This window comes from Astatotilapia calliptera, chromosome 6 (genome assembly GCF_964374335.1).
Source record: "Astatotilapia calliptera chromosome 6, fAstCal68.1, whole genome shotgun sequence".
Lineage (NCBI taxonomy): Eukaryota > Metazoa > Chordata > Actinopteri > Cichliformes > Cichlidae > Astatotilapia > Astatotilapia calliptera.
This window is the reverse complement of record NC_137427.1, coordinates 32,957,364-32,974,965: the sequence shown is the minus strand read 5'-3', so window position 1 is coordinate 32,974,965 and position 17,602 is coordinate 32,957,364. Positions and strand designations below refer to the sequence as shown.

At 39.3% G+C, this 17,602-nt stretch overlaps 1 protein-coding gene and 1 long non-coding RNA gene across 3 annotated transcripts; one reads left to right on the top strand and one right to left on the bottom strand.

Moving 5' to 3' along the window:
* Positions 1-4,317: 4,317 nt before the first annotated feature.
* LOC145429537 (uncharacterized) lies at positions 4,318-4,854 on the top strand. 2 transcript variants are annotated; one of them, XR_013909779.1, is made up of 3 exons: positions 4,318-4,432; positions 4,507-4,651; positions 4,734-4,854. It is a non-coding gene; the product is annotated as an uncharacterized LOC145429537 (long non-coding RNA). The 2 variants fall into 2 exon arrangements; XR_013909778.1 differs by having other exon boundaries at positions 4,375-4,651.
* Positions 4,855-7,718: 2,864 nt separating this feature from the next.
* Positions 7,719-17,258, bottom strand: LOC145429533 (cell adhesion molecule CEACAM6-like). Its single transcript, XM_080303172.1, has 4 exons — positions 16,923-17,258; positions 15,062-15,542; positions 10,928-14,940; positions 7,719-8,546 (listed from the first exon to the last, which is right to left on the bottom strand). The coding sequence occupies exons 1-2, from the start codon at positions 17,155-17,157 to the stop codon at positions 15,193-15,195; spliced, it is 585 nt and encodes a 194-aa protein (XP_080159298.1). The 5' UTR covers positions 17,158-17,258; the 3' UTR covers positions 7,719-8,546; positions 10,928-14,940; positions 15,062-15,192.
* Between the last annotated feature and the right edge of the window lie 344 nt (positions 17,259-17,602).

Here is a 17,602-nt window from a genome sequence, read left to right as displayed (position 1 = left end):
TCTTCAGTCTCAGCTGACTGCAGGTTTCCCCAACGTTATAAACAGGACATTTGCATAATGACTAAAACTAGGTCAGTTCCTTGATCATTAACATGCAAATTCTCATGACCATTGATCAACAACTACTGATCAAAGACCAACGTTTCTGCCATGAAAACGCTACATCCAGAAGAACAGAATCGAGCTTTTGGGATTTACTCAGCTGGATGATTGAGCATGCATCAAGACAGATAATTGACAATGTTTTTCAGTTTTAATTTACAGAGTAACCAGAAAGCAATGCAGTGAGCAGTGTAACAAATCCCTTTCTTTGGTGAGTAATTGAGTGACATACTGCATTACTTATAAAAGAAGTAATGTGCCATATATTCTTTTTTTGAGTAACGATACTGATCAAAAACATTTAATCTCAGAGTAAATCTCCTCTGTGACTCACACACTAAACATGGATTTTGACTAAAGCTTTACTACAAACTGGTGCTTTAGTCCTCCTGTTCAGTGGAGAAATGTATTTATTAAAGAAGTGTATTTCACTACAAGTTCAACATTATGCACTCCACACTGTATATAAATGCCACTTGTTTTGCACATATTCAACTCTGTATATTTTATATATTTTATTATTATTATTATTATTATTATTTTATTTTATTTTTTTACTATTTAATTTGTAAAAATGTGTATACACACACACACACACACACACACACACACACACACGCACACACACACACACACACGTAGGAAAATATTTAGTATACACATCCAGAAATGCATACACTATTATATATTGTACATATATTTATTAGTTTCAGGTTGGCCATTCTTGTATTTTGCTCGTTTGTGTTGTTGTGTTTGCACATCTCTGTTGCTTGTGGGGCTCGCACACAAGAATTTCACTCGCATGTGCTGTGCCAGTGTGCCTGCACATGTGATGTGACAATAAAAAAAAAATAAAAAAAAGTGATTTGAAGTTCAACATATTTGTACTTTCAGTTTTGTGTAACTTCAATCTAAATCATCTTAAAAAAGAAAACTTTTTAGTCCACAACTTATGTCTGACACTATAAGTACTTTTACAGATCAGAGGTTTTCCGCAGTTTTTGTCATTTTGAATGCAAGTATGCATATTGCAGTGCAGGCCAAAATACCCAACAGTATACAATACTTGAAATGACCTGAATAAAAAAAACCTCACAGATATAAAATGATAATTTACTGCATATTTATGCATTTTATGTGAATAAAACACTGTGAAGATCATAATTTTTTCTCTTTTTTTGTATCTTGGAGTTAGAATTAAGTAATTAATTAGAATTAATATACATATAGACTTTCAAAGCCCGAAATGCAGGCATTTGTGTGGAGTATTTTAACATAGTGGTAATGCTGTTTTAGATGAAGGCTCTGAATATTTCTTCCACCTCTGCTCCTGTTCAGACATTAATGAGTAAAGTCTGCTGAGTGAAGAGTTTAGATTTACCTGTAACAATCAAAAAGACTCCAGGCAGATCAGACTGTGTCCATCCTTCATGATCTTTGTTGAATCTGAATGTGTATCCTCCTGAGTCATTCTTCTTCAGGTTGTTGATGGTCAGGATGTGTTGGTTCTTCATGTTGTCCTGATACTCCACACCACCTGCAGCCTCAATCAGCTCTTCAACTTCCACTTTATCTTTTCTCCAGTTTTTACTCCAACATTTGAACTCTGGCTTCATGTTATCAGGATGTGAGTATTCACTTGTGATGTTGACTGAAGATCCTTCCAGAGCACAGATTCTCCTGCTGACATAATTCACTCTCCAGCAGTTTTTATCCTGAACACCTGAAATATAGATGGAAGATTTAAAGTTGTACAAATGATCTTTATGATAATAATAACTGGCAAAATAAACATAGTTCTGTATTACTCACAGACTTCTGCAGACTGAAGATAGGTGTTGCTTTTAACTGCACAAAAGACTTTTGCTTCCCGAGAGTTCCAAAAATTAAGCCGATATTCAGCAATTAAATGTTGATTCTCTCTATAACTTTGTCTATTTCTGTACCACATGTAGGCAGTTTGAGGGTCAGTCAGTGTACAGGTGGTGTTACAGGTCAGTGTGACAGACTCCGCTTTTCCCCCTTGAGTCTTCAATATGTGAACCTCTTTAAAGAGATAATAAATATATTTTCTATAAGTCACTATGAGATATAACAATCTTCTTATTATGTTTTTAATAATATATATATATTAATATACATATTTATAAATCAATGGAGAGAGAAATTTAAAAAAATTAATAGGTTTTTTTCACAACAGACAGTTTATCTGGAAACGTCACCTCTGGGGTATGTGATGGAGCACGGCTCATCTACTGATGTCTTCCTGTAAGAACACATTCTCCCTTTAGTATAGGTCACACTGAAGCAGGTCTCTGTGAGGTAACCTGAAACAAAGAAATGATATTGATTGAAATTATTCACCGTATGACCCATTCTGTTTGTTTTGTAGGGACAATAAACATCATGACTCACCCACAGAGACTTGAGGGGCTCTGAGATGCTCGTAGCCTTTGACAGCACAGGAGTATGTGACTGCTTCCTCACTGCTGAGCAGCTCTTGGTACCAGGGAGACCAGTCCTCATAGAGAAACTCTCTGTTCTTGTACCAGATGTAGGCTGCAGGCTTTTCAGTCAGAGGACAGCTGCTGCTGCACATCAGTGTTACTGTCTGTCCCTCTGTGGCAGGAATCACCTTTACCTGCAGCTCTGAGAGGATGATGGAGAACAACGTTTACAATGATGTCATTTGGAAAGTAATTCATGAGTAAAAGTCACTGTACCTGCAACAACTTGAAGAGTAATTCTGTTGAGCCAACAGTTTCCTGGACTGTCTGTAGTCTTCATACAGCAGTAAGCGTTTGCATCACTCTCTCTTAGATCATTGATGGTTAAAGTTGGGTTTTTCTTATCAGACATGTTGTACATTACACGTTGTCCATCCACAGAGAGCTCACTCTGAACATACTCTGATCCATTCCAGTGTGCAGTGAACCATTTGCTGTTGGAAGTCAGATGTTGATGTGAGCAGTGCAGATCCACTGATGAACCTTTGAGAGCACAGATCCTGGTTTCTCCTCCATTAACACCTTTAACACAAACTTTCATTAACAAACAGATTTTTTTTTCTAACATGAGCATTTATTTTATTCTCTATTGTAAGAAATCAGCTGAAATTAGTAACTCATTTATAAATCATACGTATAATAATCATATCAACTTTTATACTTTTCTCTGTCAGTATGTAGCGGTACATAATTTATCACTCATACCTGAAATGCACAAAATGAGTCCCAGAAACATCAGTTGAAAATCTGTCAACAACATGATGGCTGTAGTCCCACTTTCCAGCAGGAAAAAAATATAAATAAAATGAATGAATAAATAAATAATAATAATAATGAATATTAAAAAAAATAACTGCTATGTTCAAATACAATGCAGCACAGAGTGAACGATAGTCAGGGCTGAAACTGGACTGCTGTATCACATTAATGTGGCGATCAAAACTTCCTTCCTCTTTTTCTCTGAGAGCGCGGGCTTTTTTTTTTCTTTTTGTGTGCCCCGAATTTGAAGGAGTCAACATGTTAAGGTTATTATTTTATTGTTGTCACTTTGATTTGACCAACAATAATTTTTTTTACTGACGTTATGTTTTGAGCCTTCAGTGAGTTGTGCAGTTGTGTTAAGCTGTGGAGAGTTGATAAAATTCAAATTCAAATTTTATTTGTCACGTACACAGTCATACACAGTACGATATGCAGTGAAATGCTTAGACAACTGCTCGTGACCTAAAGAAAAAAAGGGAAAAGGCTATGAATAAGATAGGAAATATATATGAAAAATTAAAAAGGGTAAATTTAACTAGGAAGGAATAAAATATAAAAAATTAAGGTTAAAAATGAAATAACTGTACAACACAAATTAGAATGAAGGGTAAATTTAAGTGGGAAAGAATAAGATAAAATATATAAATTAAAGTTGAAAATAAAATAACTGTACAACAAAATACACAATATAGAACTATATAGAACTATAAAACTGTTGTCTGCACTTGGTTTATGCTGGAAACACTTCAGTCATGAAGAATTTCCGACTCTGCCTCGGTGATCATTAAGTGTACTGCAGAAAAGTCCAAAGTAATTTGATTAAGAAAAGCAATATATAACTCTTTCTATGTTTCGGGTTTTTATTGTGCTTTGGATGCATTTGGTCACCTGGTTTCCTGGCTACCTGTCATGGTCTGTGGAATGCGTGATGCTCGGGTAGCCACACCCCCGGGCTGGGCCATCACTAGCACACCTGCTCTCCATCACGGTGATTACACGGAGATCCACTTAATCCGGCGCTGACGGATGCTCCACGCCAGTCCGTAGTCATCCCCACAGTGGTAACCAGACTTCCACGAAAAGTGTGCATTCTCTTCTGCTTGGAACTTTGTTTAACCTGCCTACTTCTGTCCAGATTTCTACTCGGCGTCTGCTACCTGCCTGTCCTCCGGCTCAACTGGATCTCGCGGCGCTCACCTGGCCCACTCGCCATTCCACGGACTTCCTGCCCCCACGGACTGCCACACTTCCCTCCCGAGCTCCCACGGTTCCGTTCTATCGTAAGCCCCTACTCTAACTCAGTCCTGATATGTTCTCCCCGCTTCCTGGCTCCCTAGTAATCATCTCCCCTTTCTATTGCAGCCCCCCGCCGTCCCGATCCCGGCTTCCTCGTGTCATTGTTTCCCCGGATTTTTAGTTTCTGTTTTGCTCTCTACTTTCCCCGGGTCGCCTTTCGTTGTTTTAATAAAGTGTCTTTTTGTTAGCTCGGAGTCTGCGCCTGGATCCTTTCGTGCCCGCGCACCACGGCGCATGACAGTACCTGTCTTTCACGTGTGAAGACCAAAGTTTAAAAGTTGGAACACGATCAAATAAATGGTGAAAATTAAACAAATGACCGTGTGTGTGTGTGTGTGTGTGTGTGTGTGTGTTACAGCAGAAGTGGAACGGATCCATATGTCACCCTGTATTCTGTGTAGTTATATTGCAGGATTTCACTGGAACATAATGCAAGTTTTCTGCATTTCACACAGCAGTGATGATCAAATAAGATAAGTTAAGATAAGATAGAACTTTATTAATCCCTCGGGTGGGTTCCTCTGGGAAATTCGATTTCCAAAAAAGCACAGCACCGACAGAAGTTACAGAGTTACAGAATATTATATATATATATATATACACACACACACATACACACACATATATAAATACAGAGACAAATATAAATAAAATATACAAAGGGGATAAATAGAATAAATAGGAATAAAAATAAAAATACAAGTGAATTGCACATTTCAAGTATTGAGGTCTATTGCACTGTTGACTATTTACAAAAAGTATTGCACAAGGTATTGTACAGTGAGGTGAAGAGGCACTACAGCTTAGTTGTTCCCCCCTCCTTTGTCCTCCTGTTTCCCCTCCCTCTCCCCTCCAGAGAGGAGTTAAACAGTCCGATGGCGTGTGGGACAAAGGAGTTTTTAAGTCTGTTAGTTCTTGTCTTGGGGAGAAGCAACCTGTCACTGAACAGACTCTTCTGGTTGTTAATGGCCGTGTGCAGAGGATGCCCAGCATTGTTCATAATGTCCATCAGTTTCTTTAATGTCCTTTTCTCTGCCACTGTCACCAGAGTGTCCAGCTTCATGCCGACCACAGAGCTAGCCCTCCTGATCAGTTTCTCCAGCCTGGATGAGTCCTTCTTTGCTGTGCTGCTCCCCCAGCACACCACAGCATAGAAAAGTAAACAACGAGGGATCACTCTTTACATTTATTCAATGTAAATCATTTAAACAATCACTGGTTCCAGGATTCAAAATGTAAAGACTCAGTTTTACTAAAACTGTTACCACTGAGATAATTACAATTATTAATAGTCTTTAATACACTGATAATTAAGTGTCAAAAACTTTTCCCAGCATGAAACATCCAGATAACCTCAGCAACAAATCATCTGAAGATCCACTATATGATTAGAAACTCTAAAGCTAGAATATAACATGTAAGCTTCAAGATTAAACAATCCCTGAACCCTGTTTGTAATGTAAATAAAAACAAAATGCAGTTATTTGCTAATTCCTTAAACCAATATTTCAGAACACTAAAGGTTTGTTGTCAATTTTTGTATCTTAACAAGAATACAAATAAAAGCACAAGGCTGTTGATCCATGTTCATTTGAAAGTTAAAAGAGTTTGAAGAGTGAGAGCAGAGACGTGAGGTGGTTTATGGGTATTCTGTCAAACATTTAAAAAAAAAAAACAGCTAAGAAGCTGTTTGAGGTTTTAAAGAGTGTGAAAACCACACACATTGTAAATGTGTGTGAAAACAACTGACAAACACTCCAGCTGAGGTGTCTCTGCTATAAAAATGAAGATTTTCCAACCACCAAACCGATCGGAAAAAAGTCCCTTTTAACCACTATGGTAGCAAACTATTCTTTAGTGATCGGACAGAGGCTCGATGGTGGAGCAGAGATCAGTGTTGTTCCTACTGAAGATAGACGTTATAGTGATGAACATCCTGCTGTGCTGTATGTGCTTAGAAGTTTCCATATATGAGATTAGGATTCAAGCAAATAGACAGACGAGCAAGTGAGTTATTTAACACTCAGAATATATTTTTTTATCTTATTCAGTAAAGAAAATATATCTTAAGATAAAAAAATAACATGCAGCTCACAGTGTGTCTAGGTTGGGTTCTAAACAAAACAGTGAAGAGTGCGAGTTGTTAAAATTATGGCCCAAATCTTCTTTTAACAGTCATCCATCTGTAATTTATAATATTAATGCTTCAATGCTGATCATGTTATGCTGCATGAGGATTTTTCAGACTCCCTAAACCACATTTATCTTTTAAAGGTTCAGAGAAGTCGGTGAATGAAATTATTAGAAAAAAACATTGCAAAAATAACAAGATATTAGCTTTTTTTTTTTTTTTTTTAGCATCTTTAATGTTATTTTTACCATGAACAAAATCTAAAATTAGGCAACTTCTCTCTGGACTAATACTAGGTAACCACCATGGTCTCTGTTTGTTCAATAACCAGAGACAAAATAAAAAAAATGTAACTGCTCTCTGAAGTTCAGATCTTTTGGGTCTTATTTTGGTACTGAGTGAGACCCAAAATGACCCACTGATACCAGTAACCAGATATCGCCATCTGGTGGCTTTCAGACAAAATGCAGGTTTAAGGCACTTATTGTCTTACAGTTTTTCTCAGTTGCTTTGGTGCATTTCTCACAACAGAATTGAACTCTCCACCACTACTAAGGCTCTTCTCAAAACAATTAGTGCAAACTGCAAAACATGGTGGATAACTTGCAAAAGTGAGTCACTTCATCAAAAACAAAAGTCAGTTGTTCAAAATAAGTAGTCAATGCTTCAAAAGCAAGTCCCTTAACCAAAACAGATAATATATTCATCAAAAGCAAGTACTTATATCAATCAAAGTGTCAGGGCTGTCACAATTACAAGTCATTACACCAGCACCTTTGGTCACAAAATCAAATGGTTTGAACATGTTCTCATTGTGACGGATTTCTTTGTAGGTGCTTCCCAATGACATGTCAAGTCTGGACAGCATGCATGGCATGTTGAAAACCATAAATTGTAAAGGAAAATCAAGACACTTCATATGCACTCTTGATAATATTTAATTGAAACTGTTCACAGCATTGTGCAAACTGGGGAAATACAGTAAATCAAACATTTTACAGCAAACATAAACTCACTTAGACAGTAAACCTTACTGCAGTAGTTATGAAACAAAAAACAAACAAACTGAAAAACAGACACTGCTGCATATCAATCATTGATATCTAGATGCTTCCGTCTGTCTGCCCACATATTTGCATCAACATCACAGCGAATGTCAGCTCTATCAATGCAAAGTATCTTCTGGAGTGTCGAATCCACCCTCTGCAGGACTCTGCTGTGATGTCATCACAAGCTGCATCCATAGCTGCTAGCAGGGTCATTTGGGTATGAGGATGCCTGTCATATACCTTCCACCTCCAGGAAGAGAAAAACTCAATTGGATTTAGGAATGGAGTGTAAGGAGGAAGAAACTCCATAAGCATCCTGCCGTGTGCTGCAAACCACTGCCTGACTACAGCAGAGTGATGGAAGCTAACATTATCCCAAACCACTACACACATTGTCCGATTGTCACCAGGATCATCCCTTTCATTTTGTGGGATTAGGTCCCTATAAAGAGCGTCCAGAAAAGCCAACAGGTGTTGTGTATTGTATGCACCAATACGAGGAATATGGGTGTGAATGCCATTTTCTGAGATTGCTGCACACATTGCAATATTTCCTCCTCGTTGGCCTGGGACATCAATGGTGGCTCTTTCTCCAATGTGATTTCGTCCACGCCGTCTGGCTTTTGTGAGATTGATTCCTGCTTCGTCAAGATATACAAACGTGTGCAGGGGTTCCCTGGCCTCCAATTCCAGGATACGCTATACAAAGGATGTGTGATCAGGAGATATTTTATTTTGTATTCTCACAATCAGTTATCATTGATTAATCATTTACCATTGTTGAATCTGTTGACAGTAGAATCTGTTAATTACATCTGTGTTATTGTGAGCAAATATTAATGCACACTGACTGTTTATATTAATGCACACTGACTGTTTATATTAATGCACACTGACTGTTTATATAAAGTTGTTGCACGTTAGAGCAGAGCAGTCACACCATACAGATCCACGAGTCCTGTTGGGCCCTGGCAGGCCTGCGTGTAGTTCTGCACGTACGCTGGCCTCTACTTACATGCACGCACTTATGTAACACACGCACGTTCACCTACACACTTAGTAATAATAGGAGGGTCATCTGAGGACAGTTTTTTTTGATAAATACACTTTCACAAAATGCACAATGTAATACACACTTGTTTTTCTCTTAAGAGTAGCAGTTGATGTCTATATAAGGGAAAACTTTGGGATAGGCGGGGAATTGTTATCATTTGAGATCATTTCCAGTAAAGATCCAACTGTGATGTCATAAAGGCAATATAAGGAGACTGATGCTTCAGTTGACGAGAGGATTCGATTGCAAATTGTCTTTTCCCACACTAAGTGCACAAGTGTGTAATAAAGATCACTATTTTTGACACCTACTTCGACTTGGGCTTGCTTTCTTCTCTTCCCTAACTCGAACGAACCTTAACAATTCCTGGTGCCGAAACTCCGGGTGGGGAGGAGTTGCAACCTGCAGCTCGTCGTGGAAGGTGACAAAGGGGGCGAAGGCCAGCAGCCTATCTGAGTGACGCCAGGCGACATAAGAAAAGGTGAGTGCCACCTGTTGATTTTTATCCAAAGGCGCTATATTGGAAGTTAAAACTAAATTTAATTAAATAATATTCACTCAGTCTGGGCTTCTGGCGTTGGTCCATAGTGATCTTGACTAATTAGTTTTAAAATAGGGCATAGTAGTCTGACTAAATTCATTGTTGTTCATTTTGGGGGTGAATTTTGAGTTAAGAAGTTATGTGTTTAAGTTAATACGGTTTAAGGTGTGTGGAAACAAATAAATACGGTTTAAGAGGTTTATCTGTGGGTTGACTGGGATGCCAGCCAGTCAATCGGTAGTGTAGGGATAATTTGGTTTTAATAGGGTAGCAGAGACGGTCTCGGGCTTCAGATAATTAAACGGGGGGGGGGGGGCTGAGAGCTCACCGTGAGGCTTTTAAAAACAGGTAAATTCGTTTAGGACTGAGAAGCTAGGCTCTCTAGGAATGCAGTTGTTCAGCGTTTTGGCAGACGCCACATGCAACGGACGCGTTGTTATGGTTAAGCTCGGTTTGGTCTACCGGGGGCACTTGGGACGCCCTTAATGGCCAGGTAATCTATGAGTGATTGCCTGGATAGACTCAATAGGAGTTCCCCGAGGAGTTCCAGATGAGTATAAGTTAGTAGATCAGATAGCGGCCGGGTTTGAAAGTGTGTTTCTGTGGGTGACTCCAAATAAAAATGTTGATCGCATTAATTATGTTCATTATAATGTGTTGAGACTCTCTAATCTCACCAGGGACGCGGTGGAAGGTCTTGCAGAACAATTAGGTCCGACGTCGTTAATGGGAATCCAAAATCGCATGGCGCTGGACATGTTATTGGCCGAGAAGGGAGGCGTGTGCGCGATGTTCGGAGATTTATGTTGCACCTTTATTCCCAACAATACAGCTCCGGACGGCACAGTCACGCGGGCGCTGGAAAATTTGAAAACGTTATCTAGAACCATGCATGAGCAATCAGGCGTGAATTCAAGGCTGGGAGATTGGTTCACATCTGTTTTTGGGCAATATAAGGGATTGTTTATGTCTGCCATGTTTTCTCTTCTAGTTTTTCTAGGTTTGTTGCTGATCGGGTGTTGTCTCATTCCTCTGGTGAGGCAGGTGTTGGGTAATCTGGTGAGCAGGGCCATAGCTTCTGGTTCAGCTGGGTCAGCTGGTCCGGAACATATGATGCCGTTGCGAGAAGCCGCCTGGACGGAGGAGTGACACAATATCTCTAAATGTTGGCAATATAAGGAGACTGATGCTTCAGTTGACGAGAGGATTCGATTGCAAATTGTCTTTTCCCACACTAAGTGCACAAGTGTGTAATAAAGATCACTATTTTTGACACCTACTTTGACTTGGGCTTGCTTTCTTCTCTTCCCTAACTCGAACGAACCTTAACAGATGAGAATAAAAAAGTCTGTAATGGTGCATTTGGCACAACAGATTGTACAGTTGGAATTGTAAATAGGATTACAGTAACATGCATAAATGTAAGTGCAGTACATGGCCTAAACTTTTACAGTAAACAGAGGTACATATGCAAACATGTTTTACCTGTACATACTGGTGACGGAGCTCCTTCACTCGATCACTGTTCCGTTCAAATGGTACTTTGTACAATTGCTTCATGGACATTTCATTCCATCTGAGGACTCAGTCTATGGTGGAAATTGATATTGACTGAATATTTCCGAAGATGGTGTCATCTTCTACGACAGTTCTTTGTATTTCTCTCAGTCTCAAAGCATGGTTTGTAGCCACCATTGCACAAATTCTTTCCTCTTGCTGCGGAATCAAAAGTGGACCTCTTCCACCTCTTCTAGGTTGTGTGGCAGTCCTTTCTGAGATGCAGATGAAAAAACACAAACATAAATAAGCGCAAACATGCTTACAGTAATTGTTACAGGACTATCATTCAAAACTCCTTTCTTTACAGCATTACTGTATTGTACCACAGCACACTATGCCACACCTGGGCCAAGTCTGCACTTCAGTTACAGTACGTCTATATGTAAAGATCTATAAGGTCATGTCCTAATGCAAGTCTCCTGTATGACTATGAAAGTGCAGAGCAAATTAGTTTGTGCTGAATAACTACATTACAGTATGCTCACCTGTTTTCCCGACGAAATGTCTGAATAATAAAACTTACAGTAGTTCTCCCAACATTTGGCTGCACCCTTCGACCAGCCTCGGCCATTGTGAGGCCATGGTTTATCACATGATCCACAAGTGTTGCCCTGATTTCGTCAGGAACGTGTCTATGTGGTTGGTCTCTTCTTACCCGGTTTTGTCCTCGTCCTCCACCGATCCTCACTCCTCTTCCACACAGCTGACGTTCCATGTTCTGCAGTTTTGTAGATTCAGTATGCACCTCATGCCAATCCTGTCTGTTGGTTTACATTATATATATACTTGTAGAGTAGGGGATACTGTAACGCGATTCACTTGTGACTGGGTAGAAGAGGCTTTTCATTGGTTGCGAGTAAGAGTAACACACACCAATTTTCATTAGTGTGAGATAAGGTTCACCTGAGAAAAGTAATTTATGGAGATTTTCATGGAAAATCCTTAAAAATAGGGTTTTCAAAATGGGTGTACAAATTGTTTGACAAGATGTTCAACAATTTTGAGTGCACTGACACAGCAATGAAATGAAAACTATTAGTTGTAAGGACAATGACTATTCAGCCGGTACAAGTATAAATAATTGTGACACTCATGATAAAAGCAAGGAGATAGTGATGAATAGCAAGTCAAAAGTGACCATTCTTTAGATATTTGTACTTACTCAACTGCTTCATGTCCAAAGGCATTTGCCTTTGGATGAAATGAACATGAAACCGCCACAAGGTTGTGCCAAAACGACTACATGTTGTGGAGGTTGAACTAACTATTGTGCAAAGTTTAATTCAGTTGTGAGAAATGCACCAAAGCAACTGAGAAAAACTGTAATGTTTCTGACCTGGAATCTACGGCTGTGTCCAAATTCAGGGGAAGGATGCTTCAAATGCTGTATTTGGAGGTAATGATGTCACAGCGACGCAACGAAGGCTGTCCAAATTCGAAGAGTCCTCCAAATGTGGCGACAAATGCATCCTTCATTTCCCCAAATTTCAAGGATGGGTTGGGTGTATCCTTCATGTCCTACAATATCCCAGGATTCATTGCAGGCCATACAGGAGATTTTTTTTTCTTCTGATGACAATAGTGGTTGAAGTGGGAGAGAAAAACACTTTCAAATGTAAGTATATGAAAATCTGGTGGTACAACAAAAATTATGCTCTTCATAAAAATATCTAATATAAATGATACAAATTCAAAACATGAACATGATGCAAAAAAAACCTGGAAATATAGATAAAATTAAAAAAAAGAACAAATCATAACATTCAGTTTTCTTTGCTCTTATGCCATTTTGCCAGAGCTGGATGCTTGGCATCTTTTTTGGCAACAAGTTTGTTTAAGTTTGGTGCGAGGTCCTGTGTTGTAGAGATTCTCAGGATGGACTGCAGGTGTTCATCAGTGAGATGAGTCCTGTGTGCTGTTTTGTTAATCTCCATCACTGAAAACAGCTTCTCACACAGATATGTGCTACCAAACATACACAAGGTTCGAGCCGCATGTAGCTGGACATTGCTTCAGGAATTGAACTAATAAACTGTGCGGGCCCTTCAGTGTTGTACTTTGCCTTGAGGGTCCCATCACACTGCAGCTCAGTCAGCTCCATCTGAATCTACACAGGTGCAGTTTCCACGGCAACTGTAAATGGGTTGCGAAGCAGCCCGAAATTCTCTTTTTGTGCTTCAAAGTCACCAAAGCGCTGTGCGAACTCAGTGCGCACTGCACTCAGTTCAATTGTACAGTGAACCATTTGCTGCTTGAAGTCAGATGTTGATGTGAGCAGTGCAGATCCACTGATGAACCTTTGAGAGCACAGATCCTGGTTTCTTCTCCTATTCTGGTTTAGGTTTTGTTCTTATGCCCTCATGTTTAGTATAGGTTTAGTTGTTGTTTCTGGTTTCCTGTTTTACTTTGAAAGTTCATATCTTATGTCACTGTGTTCAGTTTTACCTCTCCCCTGTCTCATTAGCCTAATTTCTCCCAGCCGTGTCTCCCTCCTGTTGCCCATTCCCTGATTACTCCCCTGTGTATATAAGCCCTGTGTTCTCAACATGCTGTGTTTGTTATATCCAGTTTTCCTGCACCTTTGTTCTGAGTCTTGTTTCTGCTTTTGTGAGTTTTATTTTACAAGAAGGTTTTGCCACAATACATCACAGCAGCACTGCAACACTCACCGGCCAATTTATTAGGTATGCCTGTCCAGCTGCTTGTTAAGACAAATATTTAATTAGAAAATCACATCAGTGCATTCAGACATGTAGAACACACATTGTCAAGAACTGGAACTGCTCAACCTCAGATCAAACAAAGGTTAAGAAGGTTATGAAATAATGACATCCTACAACAAAAAAGTGTTGGAAAACACACAGGGTTATTTCTTTTAACAATCCAACCACAGCCCAGTTGTTTGTCGCAATATTCTTGTGCTAGAGCACCTGAAGTGAAGCTTTTTATCCCAAACAATAATCTGTTACAGCTGAAGAGAAGCAGCTCTGACAAAGATGTAGGAGGCTATATATCAGGTTGAAGTAAGAGTCAGAAGAACTCAAAGAAATGAAATTCAGAGTTTGGAGGAAGGATTGTACTCATAATCAACCTTCAGATGTGTTTTTATAGTTACACTCGCAGTCTGAAAATGGAGATAAAAGCGCTGCGGGCTGAAGCACAATATATGTGGACTAGAAAGGTAAACTGGTTCTTATATAGCGCTTTTCTACTCTTCTGAGCACTCAAAGCACTTTATACAACTTGTGCATTCACCCATTCGCACAAGCACATTTGTCTAAGTGCTTTTTTTAAGCTAAAATTTACACACATTCATACTCCGATGGATGCATCGGAGAGCAATTTTGGGTTAGTGTCTTGCCCAAGGATATGGGCAAGACCCCAGGCATGCAGACTAGGGGAAGCCAAGAATCGAACCACCAACCTTCCGATCAGTAGATGACCTGCTCCACCGCCTGACCTACAGCTACGCCATGTAAAAGAGACTATGCACACATCATTCATTGTAACAGCTGTCAACAACTGTGTTGTGTCCTGTAATGTCAGATAGTGATAGTTAAGATGGCGAACTGAACTCAGCCAACACTACAAACTAACCATTTTTTTCTGAATAGATTGTTGAGTTTCTAGCTCTTCAGGTTGTACTCTGACATGGCTGCAGGGTAATGGATATGTGGCTGTTGAACACAGCATCTCTCTCAAACTTTCACAGTAGAGTAAGTCTGTAAGTCTGTGTCTGCAGGAGTGACACCAGATGCTCCATCAGAGCTGAATCTGACAGCAGCATAATGAGAACACTCCTGTTGTCTGGGCTGATCTGACTGTACGGTGGAACAAAGATTAACCACATGTTTATTTTTAAAGTAGACTCTGCTGTAGTGGACTTCATCCTCCTGCTTTGGTTGTGTTGAGATGTCATTAACAGGACCAAGGCTGAGCTGATGGAGACAAACAGCATTAATTTATACTGTACTTTAAACTTGACTCCTTTTACTGTATGTTGAGAAAAATGAAATGACCACTGGAACGTTAAGACAATCCACAAACTCCAATCTCTACCTGTTCAATTTGGTCAGGCCTTTCAGTTGTTGGAGGCTGACCAGAAGTTCTCTGTTTCCTGGTTGAAGTGAATGAACGGAAAAATGAGTGACTTCAGAGCAGAAATTGAATCTACTGCTGTGAACCAACACTTACCTAACACACCAGCAGACAGTGAGAAGTATTAAAACCAGCAGAGCAGCAGAAACTCCTGCAGCTGCTGGTGTCCATGGTCCTGTGATACTTTGGACAGTGAGAGTCTTTGGAGCAGAGCTGATATCTTTGTTGGTTTTCACAGCACAGGAGTAGCTTCCTGCATCCTCCCTGCTGACTGGGTCTAGGATCAGATGTTTGTTCTGGTTCTCTCTCGGGGTCAGAGGTCGACTGTTCAAGTACCAAATGTAGTTTGTGTTGTCAGTCAGAGGACAGCTGGTGCTGCAGGTCAGTGTGACTCTCTGACCCTCTGTCACCACTGCAGAAGGACTCATCTTCACTCTCAGCTCTGAAAGAGGAACATTGGCAGTGTTGTGTTTAATGTATTGTTGTAAACACAAAACATTTTTCAGTAACTCAGTAATGTAATGTGTTACTGTACTAAATTCACTAATCACATTACAGTTGCAATTATGTCATTTCTTGCATTGCAAAGGTTTTTCTGTTATCTGCACACCGGGTGGAGAGAAAGAAGAAAAATTCCAAACAAACTTTTCTTTCCTGCCACAATCAGCTGATTTCAGTTTGTGTGCAGGATTAGGAAAAAGGTAGAGCGGTCTACAGCCTCTCCGGATTGTAGGCAAAGACATTACTTTTATCTTTATTGCACGTAAAGAACAGAGCGCGATGATAAAGTGGAAACTGCATCTAGAACAAAAAACAACTGCATTACGTTGCTAACACAACTTTGGGTCTTTGCAAACATCTGCACAGACAGCATGCCAGTCATGCCAGTCAAGAACCCAGACTGATGATAAAGCTGAGTGAATGCTGACTCCAGCCCAGCAGCCTGAACTTCAATAGGTAACAAAGGCAGTGATGAACAGACAGGCTGCAGCCTCTGTTTCTACCTGTTTATGTTTCTAAAGTAGAATCACTGGGAATCGCTATAAAGTTTCTTTGTTCTGGTTTTCATCTTTGCTTTGTGTTTTTAGCTTTGTGTTCACAGAGTAACGAGCAGGTGAGCAGTGTAACAATTTACTTTATCTGGTGAGTAATCAAGTGACATACTGTATTACTTTTAAAAGGTGTAACAAGTAATGTGTCATATATTCTTTTTTTGAGTAACGATACCAGCACTGATCAAAAACATTTAATCTCAGAGTAAATCTCCTCTGTGACTCACACACTAAACATGGATTTTGACTAAAGCTACAAACTGGTGCTTTAGTCCTGTTCAGTGGAGAAATGTATTTATTAAAGAAGTGTATTTCACTACAAGTTATACATACATATTTGTACTTTCAGTTTTGTCAAAGTTCAATCTAAATTATCTTAAAAGAGAAAACTTTTTAGTCCACAACTTATTTCTGACGTCAACTAACACAAGTAATTTTACAGATGACAAGTTTTTCCACAGTTTTTGTCATTTTTAGTAAAGATAATATTTTGTTTCTTCTTATAGTCGATCTTTCAGTGCAGGAATTTGTGTGGAGTATTTTAACATAGTGGTAATGCTGTTTTAGATGAAGGACCTGAATATTTCTTCCACCTCTGTATCTCCGAATTGGACCGTATTTAAAATTTACCCTTGCATTTGCTATGATGGACTATTTACTCCATGGTGTAGCTATTTTCTCATAATTAAAAAATCGGAATATTTCTTCCACCTCTGCTCCTGTTCAGACATTAATGAGTAAAGTCTGCTGAGTGAAGAGTTTAGATTTACCTGTGACAATCAAAAAGACTCCAGGCAGATCAGACTGTGTCCATCTTTCATGATCTCTCTTGAATCTGAATGTGTATCCTCCTGAGTCATTCTTCTTCAGGTTGTTGATGGTCAGGATGTGTTGGTTCTTCATGTTGTCCTGATACTTCACACGACCTGCAGCCTCAATCAGCTCTTCAACTTCCACTTTATCTTTCCTCCAGTTTTTACTCCAACATTTAAACTCTGGCTTCATGTTGTCAGGATGTGAGTATTCACTTGTGATGTTCACTGAAGATCCTTCCAGAGCACAGATTCTCCTGCTGACATAATTCACTCTCCAGCAGTTTTTATCCTGAACACCTGTAATAAAGATGGAAGATTTAGAGTTGTTTGATTTTCTGTATGCTGACACTTTTATTCATAATTAACTGAAAGAAAAAATGAAATGAATTACTCACAGACTTCTGCAGACTGAAGATGCTCGTGGTCTTTTACAGCACAAGAGAACTTGTCTTTTGCAGAGATATGAATTGAAATATGTTGATTCTTGACGTTTCTGCTTCGGTTTTGGTACCACGTGTATGTAGTTTTAGGGTCGGTCAGATTACAGCTGTTGTTACAGGTCAGTGTGACATTATCTGATGTGTAGGAAGTTCTTTGAACACAAACCTCTGAAAGATGATTAATAAAGTTTTCAT

Bases quoted from the DNA above. Each gene is read 5' to 3' on its own strand.
- LOC145429533 (XM_080303172.1), bottom strand. From the start codon at position 17,157: ATGAAGCCAGAGTTTAAATGTTGGAGTAAAAACTGGAGGAAAGATAAA. The intron at 15,543-16,922 runs GTAAATCTAAAC...TTCCTCTTTCAG, and splicing joins AGTCTTTTTGATTGTCACAG to AGCTGAGAGTGAAGATGAGT.